Source organism: Trematomus bernacchii, unplaced genomic scaffold, assembly GCF_902827165.1.
Source record: "Trematomus bernacchii unplaced genomic scaffold, fTreBer1.1, whole genome shotgun sequence".
Lineage (NCBI taxonomy): Eukaryota > Metazoa > Chordata > Actinopteri > Perciformes > Nototheniidae > Trematomus > Trematomus bernacchii.
Window position 1 is genome coordinate 492,035 of NW_022987581.1, and position 17,979 is coordinate 510,013.

Genomic DNA, 17,979 nt, shown 5'->3' on the forward strand with positions numbered 1-17,979 from the left:
ACAGCTTGGTCACATGACTTCACATCACCACCGCTAAGCTAAAGGTGGCTAATGTTGGGCTATAAAGGAACTACAGCTTGGTCACATGACTTCACATCACCACCGCTAAGCTAAAGGCGGCTAATGTTGGGCTATAAAGGAACTACAGCTTGGTCACATGACTTCACGTCACCACCGCTAAGCTAAAGGCGGCTAATGTTTGGCGTTTATTTGTCTCATTTAGTCACTAATGTAGCTGTATTTAAAACACTTTGTGACGTTCACCAGTGGGGTGTTTACTGACATATTTGATGTCGTACAACAAAATGTGAAAGTACTGAAATGCTAACTCACTTCCGGGTTTTAGGACTCATTCCTGCACCACTCTCTTACAAAGCAAGTAAAAAAGCGAAAAATATAAATAGCACAAATCTGAGTGTGGCTTGTTTTTTTATTTTGCGGTAATAAAAATCCTCATAGATACGGAAATCTTTGACGTAAGGGTCAGTGCAAACGCTATTTTTTCTTTAATTCAGGAAAGACAAATTCATAAAGCTTTAGGGGGACGAAGTTCAACGTCAATCAGTGTTAAATAACAGTCAGTTTGCTTCGACACAAAGACAAAAGAGTCGTGTTTTCTGGTCGTCTGACGGTAAGCGTAGGGAGGGAGGAGGTTTTTAGGGTGTGTTTTCTTTTAGTCGTCGTACTGGTAGCCGTCGAACTCGTCCCCCCCGTTGTTGTTCTGGGCCTCGGTGGGGTTGGTGCAGTACTTGTTGTCGTAGACTTGGCGCGGCAGACCGTAGGACGTCATGCCCTGCTGCGACGCCACCTTGTTGGTGCCCATCTGCAGCGAGATGGTGGAGCTGTCGCAGGACTCCAGATCCAGCTTCTTGTCGAAGATGTGCCTCCGTGTGCCCGGAGCCGTCATACCAGCCTGGAGGAGAGAAAGGGAAAGCAAGATGGAGGATTGTTTGGTAAGACAGGTGATGTAAACGTGATTTGACAAATGATTCATTGTGATATAATCATGATTTTAATCTTAATCAAAATAATGGTGATTATCATTTTGGCCTTGATTGGGCAGGATAATGTGTATTCAGAGAATCGAAAGAACAAAATCGATAAAAATATCAGTCCCCATCCTCACCTGGCTGGCCCCCTTGTTGGTGCCCATCTGCAGGCTGATTGTTGATTGGTCGAGAGGACTTTCCATCGCCATCTTGGAGTCGTACAGATGGCGCCGTGTGCCGTAAGATGTCATGCCTTTCTGACTGGCCAGCTTGTTGGTGCCCATCTGAGAAACAGCAAGAGAAAGTACATTAAATGACTGAAAACACAATGTTGGTACGAGGACATTGTTATATTCCTATTGGATTAACCTTCACATTTGTTTTCTCAATTTATTGTTTGATGTTTGGTTGTCGACACAATCATCCAGAGTCCAAAGGAACTCCTTTATATTGCTTTGTGATGGGAAAACACTGAATGTACTCTAGCAATATGAGAGTCCACATGATAACAAAGGTATCCCAACTGTAGCTGTGAACATGACAGGATGTATGATTACCTAGAAGAGCATCAGGACTGTTTGAGGCATATGATAGCTATGTGATTAACATGATGATTCAGCCTCTATGGAGATAGACATATGACAAGCATGATCATTTCTGACGTGGAGCTAATCTGAAGTAAACATTGAATACTGCTTTCTATTCCTCCATCTTGTGACTGTGTAACTCCCTCTCTTGGATATCAGCATGTGAAGGACACTGTTCAGGAACTAGTTGATGCTCTGTATGTGATGACTACTTCCATTCTGGAGAGGATCAGAAATACATGGATCCTGAGATTGAAGCTCAAGCCGGTGACGAGGGATTATTAACATTTTTGAAGTATTTAGAAAAAGACAGACTTTTGAGAAAAAATACAGAAATTTTAGATTTTGAGAAAAAAAGTCAGAATTTTTAGATTTTGAGAAAAAATACAGGATTTTGAGATTTTTTGAAAAAATACAGAATTTTGAGATTTTGAGAAAAAATACAGAATTTTTAGATTATGAGAAAAAATACAGAATTTTTAGATTTTGAGAAAAAATACAGGATTTTGAGAAAAAATACAGGATTTTGAGAAAAAATACAGGATTTTGAGAAAAAATACAGGATTTTGAGATTTTTTGAAAAAAGACAGAATTTTGAGATTTTGAGAAAAAATACAGAATTTTGAGAAAAAAGTCATAATTTTGAGAGAAAGTCAGAATCATGAGATTTTGAGAAAAAAAATCAGTATTTTGTACATGACAGGATGTGTGATTTAATTTAATTTCAAACCTCTATTTAACCAGATTGTCCCTTGAGATCATAGATCTCTTTTTCAAGGGAGACCTGCAACGATTACCTACAAGAACCTGTATTCCTCCATCTTGTGACTGTGTAACTCCCTCTCTTGGATATCAGCATGTGAAGGACACTGTTCAGGAACTAGTTGATGCTCTGTATGTGATGACTACTTCCATTCTGGAGAGGATCACAAATACATGGATCCTGAGATTGAAGCTCAAGTCGGTGACCAGTGATATTTTTCTGACACGTTGTCCTCCCAATATGCTAATACTGCAGTATGGTACATGACTGAATGTTCTCTCTTGTCTCTGACCTGCAGGCCGATGACGTTGCGTCCCTCCTTCAGTTTCTCTGGAGCGAAGCGGCGCAGGTGCTTCTCCGCGTACTTCACTCCTAAATCATATTTAGAGTGGAAGCCTTTGGACTTGGCCTGAGAGACACAGAGACAGAGAGGGAAACAATGGAAACAGAGCATTTTATACACATATTGGTTTTATTATTCTACTGACAGCGCTTGTAGTACTATGCAATACAAAGGTATAAGATGCTAACTCTCTCTGGTCTTTATAATAACTTTTATAAACCTTAAAATTATAAAAAAATGTAAAAAAACATTATTATTGTATTTTTTTAAACAAATTAAATCGTACAAAAGCTTTAGAATTACTTTTATATTTGTTAATGTTTTATTACTTCTTGATTGTCTTACTCCCAGCATTATTTAAGAGATTACATTTTATATACTTTATTGATATATGAAATACTTTTGTTACAGCAGAATGTGTACAAAGCAAATACAAAATACAGGTGTGTGTGTGTGTGTGTGTGTGTGTGTGTGTGTGTGTGTGTGTGTGTGTGTGTGTGTGTGTGTGTGTGTGTGTGTGTGTGTGTGTGTGTGTGTGTGTGTGTGTGTGTGTGTGTGTGTGTGTGTGTGTGTGTGTGTGTGTGTGTGTGTGTGTGTGTGTCCTCACCATGCCTGTCAGAGCCAGCAGAGTGCTCTGGACCTGAGTGTAGTTGGTGTTCTCAAACAGATCGTTGGCTTCAAAGATGTCGTCCGGCCTCAGGCCATATTCTGTGATCGCACGCACAAAGTTCCCGATGTTTTCCAGCTGAGGAGAAAGAGGACAATGGAAGTTGTTGAGAAGAGCGTCTATTCTGCGACCTCTCGAGTAGTTTGTTCCACTCCTCTTTACACTCTTTTCTGCTGGGAGTTAGAAATACTTCATTTTGTATTTGATCAAAATGAAGCACAATGAACAATAAGAGCCGTTTAGACTGGAAACAGCTAGCCTGTATGACGATGTCTTTGGCCTGCTGTAGGTACAACTAAAAATAAGTTACAGAACTGGAAAGGGCAGAACATTTAGAGTGAAAATAATTCAAATTTGAAGAAGAAATCTACCAAAATCACCAGGAAAAAACCCATAAATGTCATAAATTAGTGAGAAAGAAAAAAAGAAAGTGTAAATTCATGACGTTTCTTTCCGGATGTTACCACCGTTCTTGCTCCGAAAAAAAAAGCCTGATATGCTGTCACAATCTTATGATACATAGTAATAACACAATGTAAAAAATATATATGGACCATTATACTGTAGGTACAATTTAAAATAAGTTACCGCACCTGGGAAGGGGGAAATATTTACAACAAAAAAAAAATCACAAATGCAGGTGAAAATAAATACATATTATCTGAGATGATACAGTAATCAAGATACAAAAAAATAGCAAAAATTGGTGTTTTAGGGAAGGACACTTCAATTACCTTCAATTAAGCTCTAAAAGGAGCACTGTTTACTTTTCTTCATTAAAAGCCATGCAGAGATTTGCTTCATTTGATAAAGCAGGTACTTTATGGAACGTCAATAAACTCTGTGTTGTCAACGTCAACACGGCAGACTAAATAAAGTTTGCATGCTCTGGAAAACAGCCCTGACTTTGACACTCGCCGGACAAATAAGGAATTTTTTCTCTCCTCAGAGCTCAAACATTACCTGGTGCCAGTTCTGAGTGGATTGGCTGATCTTTCTCACAGAGCCAGGCTGGAGGACATTGATGAGTCTACAGAGAAAGAGACACAAAATCAGAAAGACGTTCATGCTGTGTTCAGCAGGATATCTCCACATATAACAAATGTGTAAGCGTAAATGCAATCTCCAGGAGTAAAAAGCTAATGTTGGGCTATAAAGGAACTACAGCACGGTCACATGACTTCACGTCACCACCGCTAAGCTAAAGGCGGCTAATGTTGGGCTATAAAGGAACTACAGCTTGGTCACATGACTTCACGTCACCACCGCTAAGCTAAAGGTGGCTAATGTTGGGCTATAAAAGGAACTACAGCACGGTCACATGACTTCACGTCACCACCGCTAAGCTAAAGGAGGCTAATGTTGGGCTATAAAGGAACTACAGCATGGTCACATGACTTCACGTCACCACCGCTAAGCTAAAGGTGGCTAATGTTGGGCTATAAAAGGAACTACAGCACGGTCACATGACATCACGTCACCACCGCTAAGCTAAAGGAGGCTAATGTTGGGCTATAAAGGAACTACAGCACGGTCACATGACTTCACGTCACCACCGCTAAGCTAAAGGAGGCTAATGTTGGGCTATAAAGGAACTACAGCACGGTCACATGACTTCACGTCACCACCGCTAAGCTAAAGGCGGCTAATGTTGGGCTATAAAGGAACTACAGCACGGTCACATGACTTCACGTCACCACCGCTAAGCTAAAGGAGGCTAATGTTGGGCTATAAAGGAACTACAGCACGGTCACATGACTTCACGTCACCACCGCTAAGCTAAAGGTGGCTAATGTTGGGCTATAAAGGAACTAGCACGGTCACATGACTTCACGTCACCACCGCTAAGCTAAAGGCGGCTAATGTTGGGCTATAAAGGAACTACAGCACGGTCACATGACTTCACGTCACCACCGCTAAGCTAAAGGAGGCTAATGTTGGGTGTGATGACGTTTACTAGCTTTATTTAGCGACTTGTTGGCAACTGAAGTTTTTAAGACACATAGAAGCTTCAGATATTCAACAGTCGGGTATTTACTGACGTATTTAATGACGTAGAACAAACCGTTAACATCTCTTCAGCTTGTGTTATACAACAGACCTTATTTTTAGGCTAACAACCAAAAACACATTGATTTTGAGACGAGGGAACCCTGAAGTGTTAAAATGCTGACTCATTTCTGGGATATATATTTCTCATTCCTTCACCCGCTATAATATAGGGACTTCTCTGCAGCACCACAATACTTCATTTAAATATTGTCACATATATAGCTTTTACCAAATACTGCACTTACTGTACTACGATTTACCACTAGTCCATATTGTGATTTCAGTAACATTATAAATAATTGTGCAGGCCCATAATGAAGTATAAGTTAAAGGTCCCCTATTATACTGTTTTTCATCAATATATCACAGGTCTCAGATATATCCAGAACCTGTCTCTGATTGGCTGAAACACCAAACAGATCATTGCAGCATTACCCATAATCCCCTCTGTTTCAGCCCTGTTTCAAAAGTGCTGATTCTCTGTCTGTTACTTCAGATGAAAATAAGGAGCCCCTCCCCACGCCCCTCTGAGAGAGATTTGGTTACAAAGAACACAATGGTGCTCTAGGAGGAGATTCAGGTGATAAGGTGGGGGTTACCTTGGTTGGTGATTGGCTAATTGTTACACAAGACAAAACATCGTTATGACATCATAAAGTGGCCAAAATCTGATCAGCTCATTTTCAGACAGGTTTTTATAGAAATGGATCAGGAGAAAAAGAGAGAGAATCTTTGTTCCTGAAACTTTCAGAGTCTCTTTACACAGAGGGGACACATGTTGATGTAGAAGAGACATGAAGAAGAGGGGACACATGTTGATGTAGAAGAGACATGAAGAAGAGGGGACACATGTTGATGTAGAAGAGACATGAAGAAGAGGGGACACATGTTGATGTAGAAGAGACATGAAGAAGAGGGGACACATGTTGATGTAGAAGAGACATGAAGAAGAAGGGACACATGTTGATGTAGAAGAGACATGAAGAAGAGGGGACACATGTTGATGTAGAAGAGACATGAAGAAGAGGGGACACATGTTGATGTAGAAGAGACATGAAGAAGAGGGGACACATGTTGATGTAGAAGAGACATGAAGAAGAGGGGACACATGTTGATGTAGAAGAGACATGAAGAAGAGGGGACACATGTTGATGTAGAAGAGACATGAAAAAGTGGATTTTGCATAATAGGTGACCTTTAATGGTGAATAAGATGTTTCTGTGTTTTTTCCCACTCACTCGCACAGCAGGACTCCATTCTTCAGACTCTCCATGAAGTTCTCCCCGACTTGTTTCCCCGTCACGTCCTGGATCCACAGCCTCAGATCCTCCTCCTTCTGAGGGTCGTACTTCCCCGCCAGCTGAGAGGTCAGAGGGAGGTCAGAGGTCAAACATCAGATCAGAGGACTACTGTTTAATATCCACTCTTGTAACAAAACTACAGCTGACGTCAGCCCCTCGAACTCTCCATGACCAAAACTAGATCTTCTTAGTAAATGTCAAAGGAAACAGAAAATCAGGCAGATTGAAAGGCTTTATTGTCAAATGCACAATAGCTAATAGTGCAATTGACTCAATGGTGCAAATAGAAATGCTGGAAGAAGTAAACTATGTATATGTGAAGTAGTATAGGAATAGATTTGGTTAAAAAGCATGCAAAATGTGCCTCTAGTTGCTCGTTTGAAGATGATATGTACACCAGATCTTATCAAATTGTGTAAATTCCAGTGGATATCATTCCAATTTAGCATTATTAATTTAATGGTATCACTTTATTTGTATCTGTGTGTAATTCCTGTATCATTTCTAGGGTTGCAAAATTCCGGGAATTTTCAAAGATGGAAACTTTTCATGGGAATTTATGGGAATTAACTGGGAATTTTCTAAATTGAAGGTTGGCTCTTCATAGGGAACTTAAATATAGTTGGGGAAAGTATATTTTAGCATAATCTTGACTAAAACAAACAGATGCCATTCAAGTACACTTAAATATCCATGCCATTCCTCAATCACATGCACATAGCACACTGCTTACTGCATGGCTATTGAGACCACACCCCCTACAGGCACTGTGCATTCCTCCATCACATGCACACATGATTTCTAGAAGACTGGATCACACTTTTGAGCCCAAAGCACAAATGAAGCCACACATTTGAGCCTGTGGGCTACACAAAGTGAAGTATGTTTTGATGATATTATGGGGTAATATATTTATTTAATGTTTAAATTGCAAATATCACATACAAATGTATTCATCTAGTACAGTGTTTCTCAAACTTTTTCATACCAAGGACCACTTAACCAATAAAAAAACACTCGCGGACCACCTAACTCCCCAAATATCCAAAAACACATCGTTTTTTTCTAGAACAGATTACAAATCGCCTGAAAATGGTACAAACAAGTGGAAACATGTGTGACGAAGGTGTTGCGCTGGGAAACTTAAGCTCGCTCCATTGCGGAGATATTCCCGCGAGAGTGCGGAAAACTTAAATAAATTAATTTATTTCAAATATGGAATATTTCCAAAATTCCCCAGCTTAACTTCCCATGGAAATTTACCGGAAACTTTCCGGAAATGTACCGGGACTTTTCCGCCCCTTTGCAACCCTACTCATTTCCAAACATTTCCAAGGAAAAGGAGAAAGTGAATCAACACAGCAACAGGGAAATAAGCTGGAAATAAAACACACTTGATAAGAAAATAAAACCCACTGAGTAAAGATGAATAAGAAAGACTCTACAGTGTAATATGTGTTTCCATGCCAGCTTTTCAGTTACTCAGAATAACCATTTTCACACATTGTTTCTCACAAGGGATTATAACACATAATAAATCTTAAAGCAGTAAAGAATTATTTGAGGTAAGGTCAGAAACAATAAGAATGCATCGTCTCTCCCTGGCTCCGTAAAATGCATTATGTTGTTGCTTTAATGACCAGATATACCCATGAAAAGCTGAAATATAAAATAGTGAGTTAGGACCATTGTAAGTCAAATCCAAAATAAGTTACGGAAACTAAAAGGTCTGCAAAGTGTTCCCGACAGCGCTCCAACACATTGTACGTGATAGGCCAAGGGGCGGGACATCTCTAAGCGGTTGACCAATCACAACTGAGCCGGCCGGCTAACCAATCTGAGCAGACTGGGCTCTGGTTTCAGACAGAGGGTGAAAAGAGGTGCTGCAGCACAGACAGTATGAGAAAAATAAAGAGCTTTTTGAACATTAAAGCATGAAGACATGTCCCAGTAGAGACAATACATACTGATATACACCTGAACATCAGCAGGAGAGGACTCTTTAAAGTAGAGACACTACATACTGATATACACCTGAACATCAGCAAGAGAGGACTCTTTAAAGTAGAGACACTACATACTGATATACACCTGAACATCAGCAGCAGAGGACTCTTTAAAGTAGAGACACTACATACTGATATACACCTGAACATCAGCAGGAGAGGACTCTTTAAAGTAGAGACACTACATACTGATATACACCTGAACATCAGCAGCAGAGGACTCTTTAAAGTAGAGACACTACATACTGATATACACCTGAACATCAGCAGGAGAGGACTCTTTAAAGTAGAGACACTACATACTGATATACACCTGAACATCAGCAGGAGAGGACTCTTTAAAGTAGAGACACTACATACTGATATACACCTGAACATCAGCAGCAGAGGACTCTTTAAAGTAGAGACACTACATACTGATATACACCTGAACATCAGCAGGAGAGGACTCTTTAAAGTAGAGACACTACATACTGATATACACCTGAACATCAGCAGCAGAGGACTCTTTAAAGTAGAGACACTACATACTGATATACACCTGAACATCAGCAGGAGAGGACTCTTTAAAGTAGAGACACTACATACTGATATACACCTGAACATCAGCAGGAGAGGACTCTTTAAAGTAGAGACACTACATACTGATATACACCTGAACATCAGCAGGAGAGGACTCTTTAAAGTAGAGACACTACATACTGATATACACCTGAACATCAGCGGAGAGGACTCTTTAAAGTAGAGACACTACATACTGATATACACCTGAACATCAGCAGGAGAGGACTCTTTAAAGTAGAGACACTACATACTGATATGAACCTGAACATCAGCAGGAGAGGACTCTTTAAAGTAGAGACACTAAATACTGATATACACCTGAACATCAGCAGGAGAGGACTCTTTAAAGTAGAGACACTACATACTGATATACACCTGAACATCAGCAGGAGAGGACTCTTTAAAGTAGAGACACTACATACTGATATACACCTGAACATCAGCAGGAGAGGACTCTTTAAAGTAGAGACACTACAAACTGATATACACCTGAACATCAGCAGGAGAGGACTCTTTAAAGTAGAGACACTACATACTGATATACACCTGAAAATGAGCATTATATGGCCCCTTTAATAACAAAAAATAAGCTCACACACACACACACCCCTCTCTCTTCCTGAATGTTCTGCAGATTTGTCTCCACAGTCTGGCAGCAGCAGCCAACACAAACACACAGTATTTCAAAGCAGCTTCCAGGCAGTCACACCAAACTTGGGAGAAACAGCTTCCCAAAAACATTCCCTCCTCTCTCTTTTTCTCCCCTGTCTCCCCCTCTCTCCGATTGGCCCGGATCATATTTCTGTGTCCCTCCGAGTTTTCCAGAATATGCCCTTTTACAGCGAGCTGACTGTTCAGGTCAATCCCGTCTGATAAAGAGAGGACGGGATGATGCAATTTTGTTGTTCTTCTTATCGTAGAGATTACACATGCAGTCACAACAGCTGTTAGTCATTCATTAGTATATACAAAGATCAATTTGAGGGTTGTGCGAGGATTTAAGAGGCAGGAAAAACAAAAAAAGGTTCTGCAAAATAAAGGTGTCTTGTGTCATTATTGTATATCTTTGTAAAATATTGGATAATTCAAGTGTCAGTTATTAATATTAAAGCATGGAGGGGTTCAGAAAGGGAATGTATGTTTGGACATCTGATTTAATCTTAGTAAATGTATTGTTAAATACAATCATTATCTTTTCTTACTAAAGTTGTTAAGTAAGCTAGTGTAAAGTTCAAAATGATAGAGAACCATCAAATAGGAGTAAGTACAAGTACCTCAAAACTGTACTTGAATACATATCATTTGTATTCGTTTAATAAGCCTTGCATAAACTCTAACTGAACTGAAATACCCACATCAGTTTTCAAATTACATTTTGCCTATGTTAGATCATATTTATATTACCTTTATATACCCGACTTGTTTCCCCAAAGGACTAACAATAAGTCAAGTCAACCATGTGGGAACCAAAAAAGTTCAGGTATCATGCAGGAATAACAACTTCATAAAATACAATGAAGTGCTTCAAGTTTTGAATTTTGTTTTTGTTTAGATGTCTGAAATAAGGTCTGTAGTTAAGCTGAAGACATTTTCACGTTTTCTTTTACGACATAAAATACCTCAGTAACTACCACACTGGTGAATAGTTGAAGCTTCTACGTGTCTAAATGAGACGACTAAATGTAATCAAGCTGAACATTAGCCACCTTTAGCTTAGCGGTGGTGACATGAAGTCATGTGACCGTGCTGTAGTTCCTTTATAGCCCAACATTAGCCGCCTTTAGCTTAGCGGTGGTGACGTGAAGTCATGTGACCGTGCTGTAGTTCCTTTATAGCCCAACATTAGCCGCCTTTAGCTTAGCGGTGGTGACATGAAGTCATGTGACCGTGCTGTAGTTTCTTTCGAGCCCAACATTAGCCACCTTTAGCTTAGCGGTGGTGACGTGAAGTCATATGACCGTGCTGTAGTTCCTTTATAGCCCAACATTAGCCACCTTTAGCTTAGCGGTGGTGACATGAAGTCATGTGACCGTGCTGTAGTTCCTTTATAGCCCAACATTAGCCTCCTTTAGCTTAGCGGTGGTGACGTCGTGAAGTCATGTGACCGTGCTGTAGTTCCTTTATAGCCCAACATTAGCCGCCTTTAGCTTAGCGGTGGTGAGGTGAAGTCATGTGACCGTGCTGTAGTTCCTTAATAATCTCTGGTGGTGCAGTTTGAGAATGTACAATTGTCCCAGTCTCCTCTGATGTTACACTGCAACCTGCCTGGTTTTATGTATTAATATAAATTCATCAACCTGTCTGTCTGTTTGTGAGTGATGGTGGAAATCCCTCCACACACAAACAGAGAAATAGTTCCCCTGAGTTAAGGTCTCCTGCTGAGCCTGTATCTGCTCCTGTGTTCTGTCACCACGGTGTTTTGTCGTTCGTGTAAACTGTTTAGATTCGGGACACTTTCTCCAGTTCCCAGTCAGAGCGCGGTCTCTCCTTACAAGGCGTTTCGATTTCTCTGATGTACCCGACAGTGTTTCTGCTCTCTGACGTCACGACGCAGGAACTCATCCCTGCATGACCCCTGAAGCCCCACATCAAAAATAAATGTGAATAAAATGAACATGTTTCTTTCATTACTGCACATATTTGTATTCCAATAACCCATCACAGTCCCCTTGCTTCCACTCCTACTGCTATTTATTTAATATTTTACTTATTTGCCCCTTTTGTTTGTTTGTTTGTTCACCATGTAAAGCGGCCTTGGGTCCCTTGAAAGGCGCTATACAAATGTAATCTATTATTATTATTCGATTTCTACGATTTCAACCATATTCAATGTAAATACTGCTATATTTTACTATAATTTCAAATATTGTTTTACGTTATTATAGTTTTCTTAAAATAGTTTTCTATCTGTGTTTTTAATTTTGGTTTAATTTGTATGTATGTTATGTACGCACCATAACACCACGTCAAATTCCTCGTATGTGTTAACCTACCTCATAATAAACCTGTTTCTGATATATTGTGTCTTATTTCTGTCTTACAGTACGTTTACTGAGCGAGTCGTTGATATGTGTCCTATTTTATCGCATTTTTCTTTTGCCTATTTACCTTTTTGTATTCCATAATATAATGGACGTTCATACAATCCACATTAACCACTCATTATGCAGGGTATCTTAATTCTGACTCCATAAAATGTCAATAAACCTGTTGTGATTGCTCAACTGATTACAGATGTCCCGCCCCTTAGCCTATCACGTACAATGTGTTTGAGCGATAGCCAATAGAAGCGCGATTGTCACTATTGTAACTTTAGGATTTAAGCCTTTGCAGACAATTTACAAAAACCCATATAACAAACTACAGGAAAGGGAAAACCCCAAAAAGCATAATAGGGCCTCTTTAAAGCTGAAATAATAACATTTAGCCTCGTTATAACAGAAGGATAGCAAACAGAGACATAACCTTACACCTATATTAATACATACAGAAACATAGTATTAATTTAAATGATATTTAACAACTTTGTAATCTGTCATGCCCACATCAACATGTTATCTCCATTATAATATGTGCTTAAGTGGCTCTTACACACGTTATTTTAAGTGTCTTCTTTACTTCACTGCACGAGCCAATATGGTTTAGCCTCTGACTCGACTGAAATGTTATCTTATTATTTGTTTGTCTTGTGCCCAAAGGTCGAAGCACTTTGAGCTGCATCCTGTGTATAATAAGTGCTATACAAATAAAGCTTAGTTATACTAGTGTGTTAATGGAAAAGGTGCGAACATGGCAGCAAAACAGCTAAACAAAAGGTCCAAAAGTCGACCCTGTAATTGTGACTAAGAGCCCGCTGAGAACGTAGTGATGAAAGAATGCTGGTTTCCTATGAAGGCGGATTAAAGCTGTGATGAGAGACGGCACTATTCAGGGAAGAGGTGACATCCCTGCAGGACTATAACTATGATGATGAGGATGATGATGATGATGGTGACCTTTCTCATGCTGTCAGCAGCTCTGACTCATGCCTCTGTTCCCAGGCTGTGTGTGTGTGTGTGTGTGTGTGTGTGTGTGTGTGTGTGTGTGTGTGTGTGTGTGTGTGTGTGTGTGTGTGTGTGTTCACACTCTGCCGGGTACATCACAATGCAGTGGTGGAATGTATAGGTACATTTACTCAAGTATTTAAGGCCAAATTTGAGGTGTTTCTTCATTAACTGGTTATTTCTTAGTTCATTTCTAAAGGGGAATATTTTACTCCAACATATTATTTTATCTTTTCCTATTTAACATAGAAAATCTGAGCAATTAAACTACAAACAGTGTGTAGAGTGGTCAATCTTGACTCCTGACAATGTTAAAATAACAGGGAAGAGACCATAAAGGTTTTTATAGCGTAAAAAAACACAACTTACAATATGTTAATCGTGGAAATCTTCACATAAGTGACTTGAAACAGCTTATAGATTATTGTAGAGAAGTGCAGATGTAAGAAAGAACAGACTCACGGTGTGGCTATTTAAAATAATGATTTATGATAACTTTATTTAGGGTTGTTTGACTAGGGTGGACTCAGGTGTTCGCGATCTAACAGGTGAGCGCTTTGTTTTCTACTACCTTTCTAAAAATATTAGTCACATGATTTAATAAAAATACTTGTATCTTAACTAAGTATATGACAAAGGGATTCCAGCGTGTTTTAGTGCGATTTTAGCTGCTTTTTAAGCATATTTAGATGATTATCGGGAAAATGTCGCACTTATTTTGACTAGGATAACCTCGAAATACCTACTCAGAATGCGGCTAACATTCTATAAATAAAAAAGAATAACCTAATGCTAGAATAAACAATTATATAACCCTGACGACTGCATATTGTTAAAATGATGTATTTACTTTTACATTAGTGACATTTTGAATGCAAGCCAAGTACTTTCTCCATGTAGTATAATACTTAAAGGGGACCTATCATGCAAAATGCACTTTTGTACGTCTTTTATACATGAATATGTGTCCCCGGTGTTCCAGGGAACTCACCAAGTGTCAGAAAACACAACCCTCTCTATTTTCCTCCATACCCAAATCTCTAAAAAAGGGGCTGCAACGGATCTGATAAAAACTGATCCAGATTTGAACACTGTCCTGACGTCAGGACGGTGGCGCTACGGCTATTGGGCCAACTCCACCAATCAGGAGGAGACAGCCACGGCCATTGCCGCTCGAAAGCGCTGGAGATGCTGTAGTACATATGCCAGGCCTGTAAGTGGCGCTGTAGTCTGCCACAAAAGCAGCGAAGAAGACTTCCCGCCCATAGTTACCATGGTTACCCTTCTGTTTATTCTCCACTGTGGCTTTTTTTCTCCCTCCCCGAGCCAAGCGTTTGCTCCCGCTGCAATGCAATCCCTCCCCGTCGAGGCAAGCACTGTAATTCTCTCCGGTTAGTCCACCAGCAGATGACAAACACCCACCTCTCCGCCTCTTCCAAGGAACGAGGGGACCGTGCGGCAGAGTTTCAGTTTCAGTTTGTTTCGCCGGTCAAGATGTCCGTTAAAGTTGAAATCTTCCGGACAAAATTAGAAAAGTGCCGGTCAAAGGTCTTCTTTGTTATTTATTGAGCTTTGAAACTAATGAATAACGACTCTATATAATAAAACACGGAGGACAGAGATCTCTTTTTCTCCCCCTCTTCTGACAGCCCAGCAGCTGATCAGAGCACGTCTCCCCTCTCCTGCAGGGGGGCGTGGTCAGCAGAATCAGACCCGTAGACAGCAAACAGCACATAGAGCGAAATGAGGCATGGCTAAAATGCATGATCTGTTTGGTATTTTGAAAACAGAAACGTATAAATATACCTTATATAGGTATGGCCCTACAATATATCATTTAAATATAGCATGATAGGTCCACTTTAAGTAAAGGGAAATCTAAGTGCTTCTTCACTTCTGATCCTGTGTCGCTCACTCACGCAGTTAGTAAGTTAATTAGCCAACAAATTGTCCATTTAATTTGACAAATGAAGCTTTAATAATCTCTTAAAATCTGTAATATCTTCACATGCATCTTGACTCTTAACACCAACAAGATCCTTGTCAGAAACGTCCAAAACGCTCACATTTCTTCATGTGTCAGCCAGTCTGATTTCTTACTACCAAGTAAAAATGTAACAGTTTTGCAATACCTGTCAAACCTCACCCCCCCTCCCCCCGCTCTCGCTGCTCCTTCACAAGCACTCATATTATTTGGCCACTAAAACCTACTTTCCCCTCCAAAACAATCACTTCCCTCACCGTGTGATCTATCACCATAAGTGTGTGTAAAAAGCTGTTTCCAAAGCAAGCACTAAACCTGGACTCACACTGGAATGAGATGCCTAAACACATCACATCACAGCCGGTTTAATAACTCTAAGGGGCAAATAAAAATATCTAAATGAAGGAAACACTCAGCACATTTTTAGAACGTTTTAATGAGTTAGCATTAGCAGCATTAGCAACAACAAGCTTATATTTATCCAGCAATATGCCATAATGTCTCCTTATATGGACCTAAATATGTTATTAACCACCATTCGACCAATAACCAAACTGATTAGATTTATTTTTAACTAACACTATCTTTAGGTGACTCTGATTTAGGAATAAATAATAAAAATAGTGCCATAGAGGAACAACATGAGCACAACTAGCTTATTCAGGGACATCCCATAATGTCTCCATATATGGACCTAAATATATCATATTAACCACCATTTGACCATAAACGTGTTTTTTAACTATTTATCTAATGTAAAAGTGAGTTTTATTCAGGAATAAATAATAAAATAGTGCCATAGAGGAACAACATGACCACAACTTGCTTGTATTTATCCAAAACATCCCATAATGTCTCCATATATGGACCTAAATATATAATATTAATCACCATTTGACCATAAACGTATATTTTAACTATTTATCTAATCTAAAAGTGAGTTTTATTCAGGAATAAATAATAAAATAGTGCCATAGAGGGACAACATGACCACAACTAGCTTGTTTTTATCCAAAATGATCCTATAATCGTCCATATATGGACATAAATATATCATATTAACAACCATTTAACCAAAAACTTATATTTGAACTATTTATCTAATGTAAAAGTTAGTTTTACTAAGGAACTAATATTGAAATAGTGCCATAGAGGGACAACATGACCACAACTTGCTTGTATTTATCCAAAATGATCCTATAAATGTCCATATATGGACCTAAATATGTCATATTAACCACCATTTGACTAAAAACGTATTTTAAAACTATTTATCTAATGTAAAAGTTAGTTTTATTCAGGGTTACATATTGAAAGAGTGACATTGAGGAACAACATAACCACAACTAGCTTGTCCAAAATCATCCTATAAATGTCCATATATGGACCTAAATATGTCTTATTAACCACCATTTGACCAAAAACGTATTTTTTTAACTATTTATCTAATCTAAAAGTTAGCTTTGCTCAGGATTAAATATTTAAATAGTGCAGTAGTGGGACTGTTTACAATGTACGTCATCACACTGACCCTTGACCGGTTCACTTGATGTATCAATGCGCCATCATCAAAACCAATATTCAGGTAAATATAGTCCGTTTATAATAAAAATACACTTAATTAAAGTAAAATAAAGTAAACCTACCTTACTCTTGACCTCTGCAGAAAGACCGAAAGCAGGTCCGCTCCTGAAATGTGTTGTCATCCTGTCGTTTTCTTTTTTTGGGGTCTATTTACAGTAGAAATAAGTGCTTTAAAAAGAGGAGAAGCAGGAGGGACACACAGGGAAAGTCCCGAACAAATCCGAGGGTATTATTACTTCACTTCTAATTATTGTTTTTATCGTCGGAGCGGATCTTGGAGCTGCTTCTTTGGAGGATTTCCGACAACTTTCCGACACTTTTCTGAATCTTTTTTAAACTCTTCCCATGTGTGTGCGCGCTGATTGGTCGAGCCCGCCGTCCAATCAGCGCGCAGCATCCTCAGAGTGATGTCATCGCTTGGGTATTAGATTTAATCAGTGTCACTTTTTCCACTTTTCACTCGATGTTCACATCAGGGTTCAGATCTGCTGCTGCTCTGATGTCACTGTCATGTTTAATGAATGTATCTGAGTTATCAGTCATAGCCCTAACATGCATTTCATGATAACTAATGATAACCTTAATATATATAATGTTATATATTGTAGTACAATCTTTATATATGCAGTCTATTAGTATAATGTGCACATGCTGAACTGTCACAAAACCCATTTTCTACAAGGATACATAATAACAATAAATAAATATAACATTATATCAGATTATATTAGATGTCCGATTTTGATCCTAAATTGGGATATACAGTAGTTTTGTTACAGCTGCATGTTTACAAGGCACACTTTAATCAAATAAAAGGAAGAATCAACCGTAGAAAGACGTATGAAATATATATAACACACCATATAAATACAATATACAATGTACTTCTTCCATCACTTTTCTTTATGTATACATCCATACATATCTGTGGGATTACGCAGCATATCTGACATCTGTTCCTCTGCTGACGTCACAGCAGTGAGTCGGTGTTCCTCTTTTACTCCAGAGCTGATCCTCCAGGGAGAGGAATGTGTGTGGTGTGTGTGTGTGTGTGTGTGTGTGTGTGTGTGTGTGTGTGTGTGTGTGTGTGTGTGTG

At 39.2% G+C, this 17,979-nt stretch overlaps 1 protein-coding gene across 1 annotated transcript; it reads right to left on the reverse strand.

The window, feature by feature from the left end:
* Positions 1–39: 39 nt before the first annotated feature.
* Positions 40–17,189, reverse strand: cnn1b (calponin 1, basic, smooth muscle, b). Its single transcript, XM_034127135.1, has 7 exons — positions 16,946–17,189; positions 6,640–6,761; positions 4,313–4,379; positions 3,290–3,427; positions 2,632–2,748; positions 1,127–1,273; positions 40–913 (listed from the first exon to the last, which is right to left on the reverse strand). Exons 1-7 carry the CDS (start codon positions 17,003–17,005, stop codon positions 674–676), a joined length of 891 nt encoding a protein of 296 aa, XP_033983026.1. The 5' UTR covers positions 17,006–17,189; the 3' UTR covers positions 40–673.
* Positions 17,190–17,979: the final 790 nt, after the last annotated feature.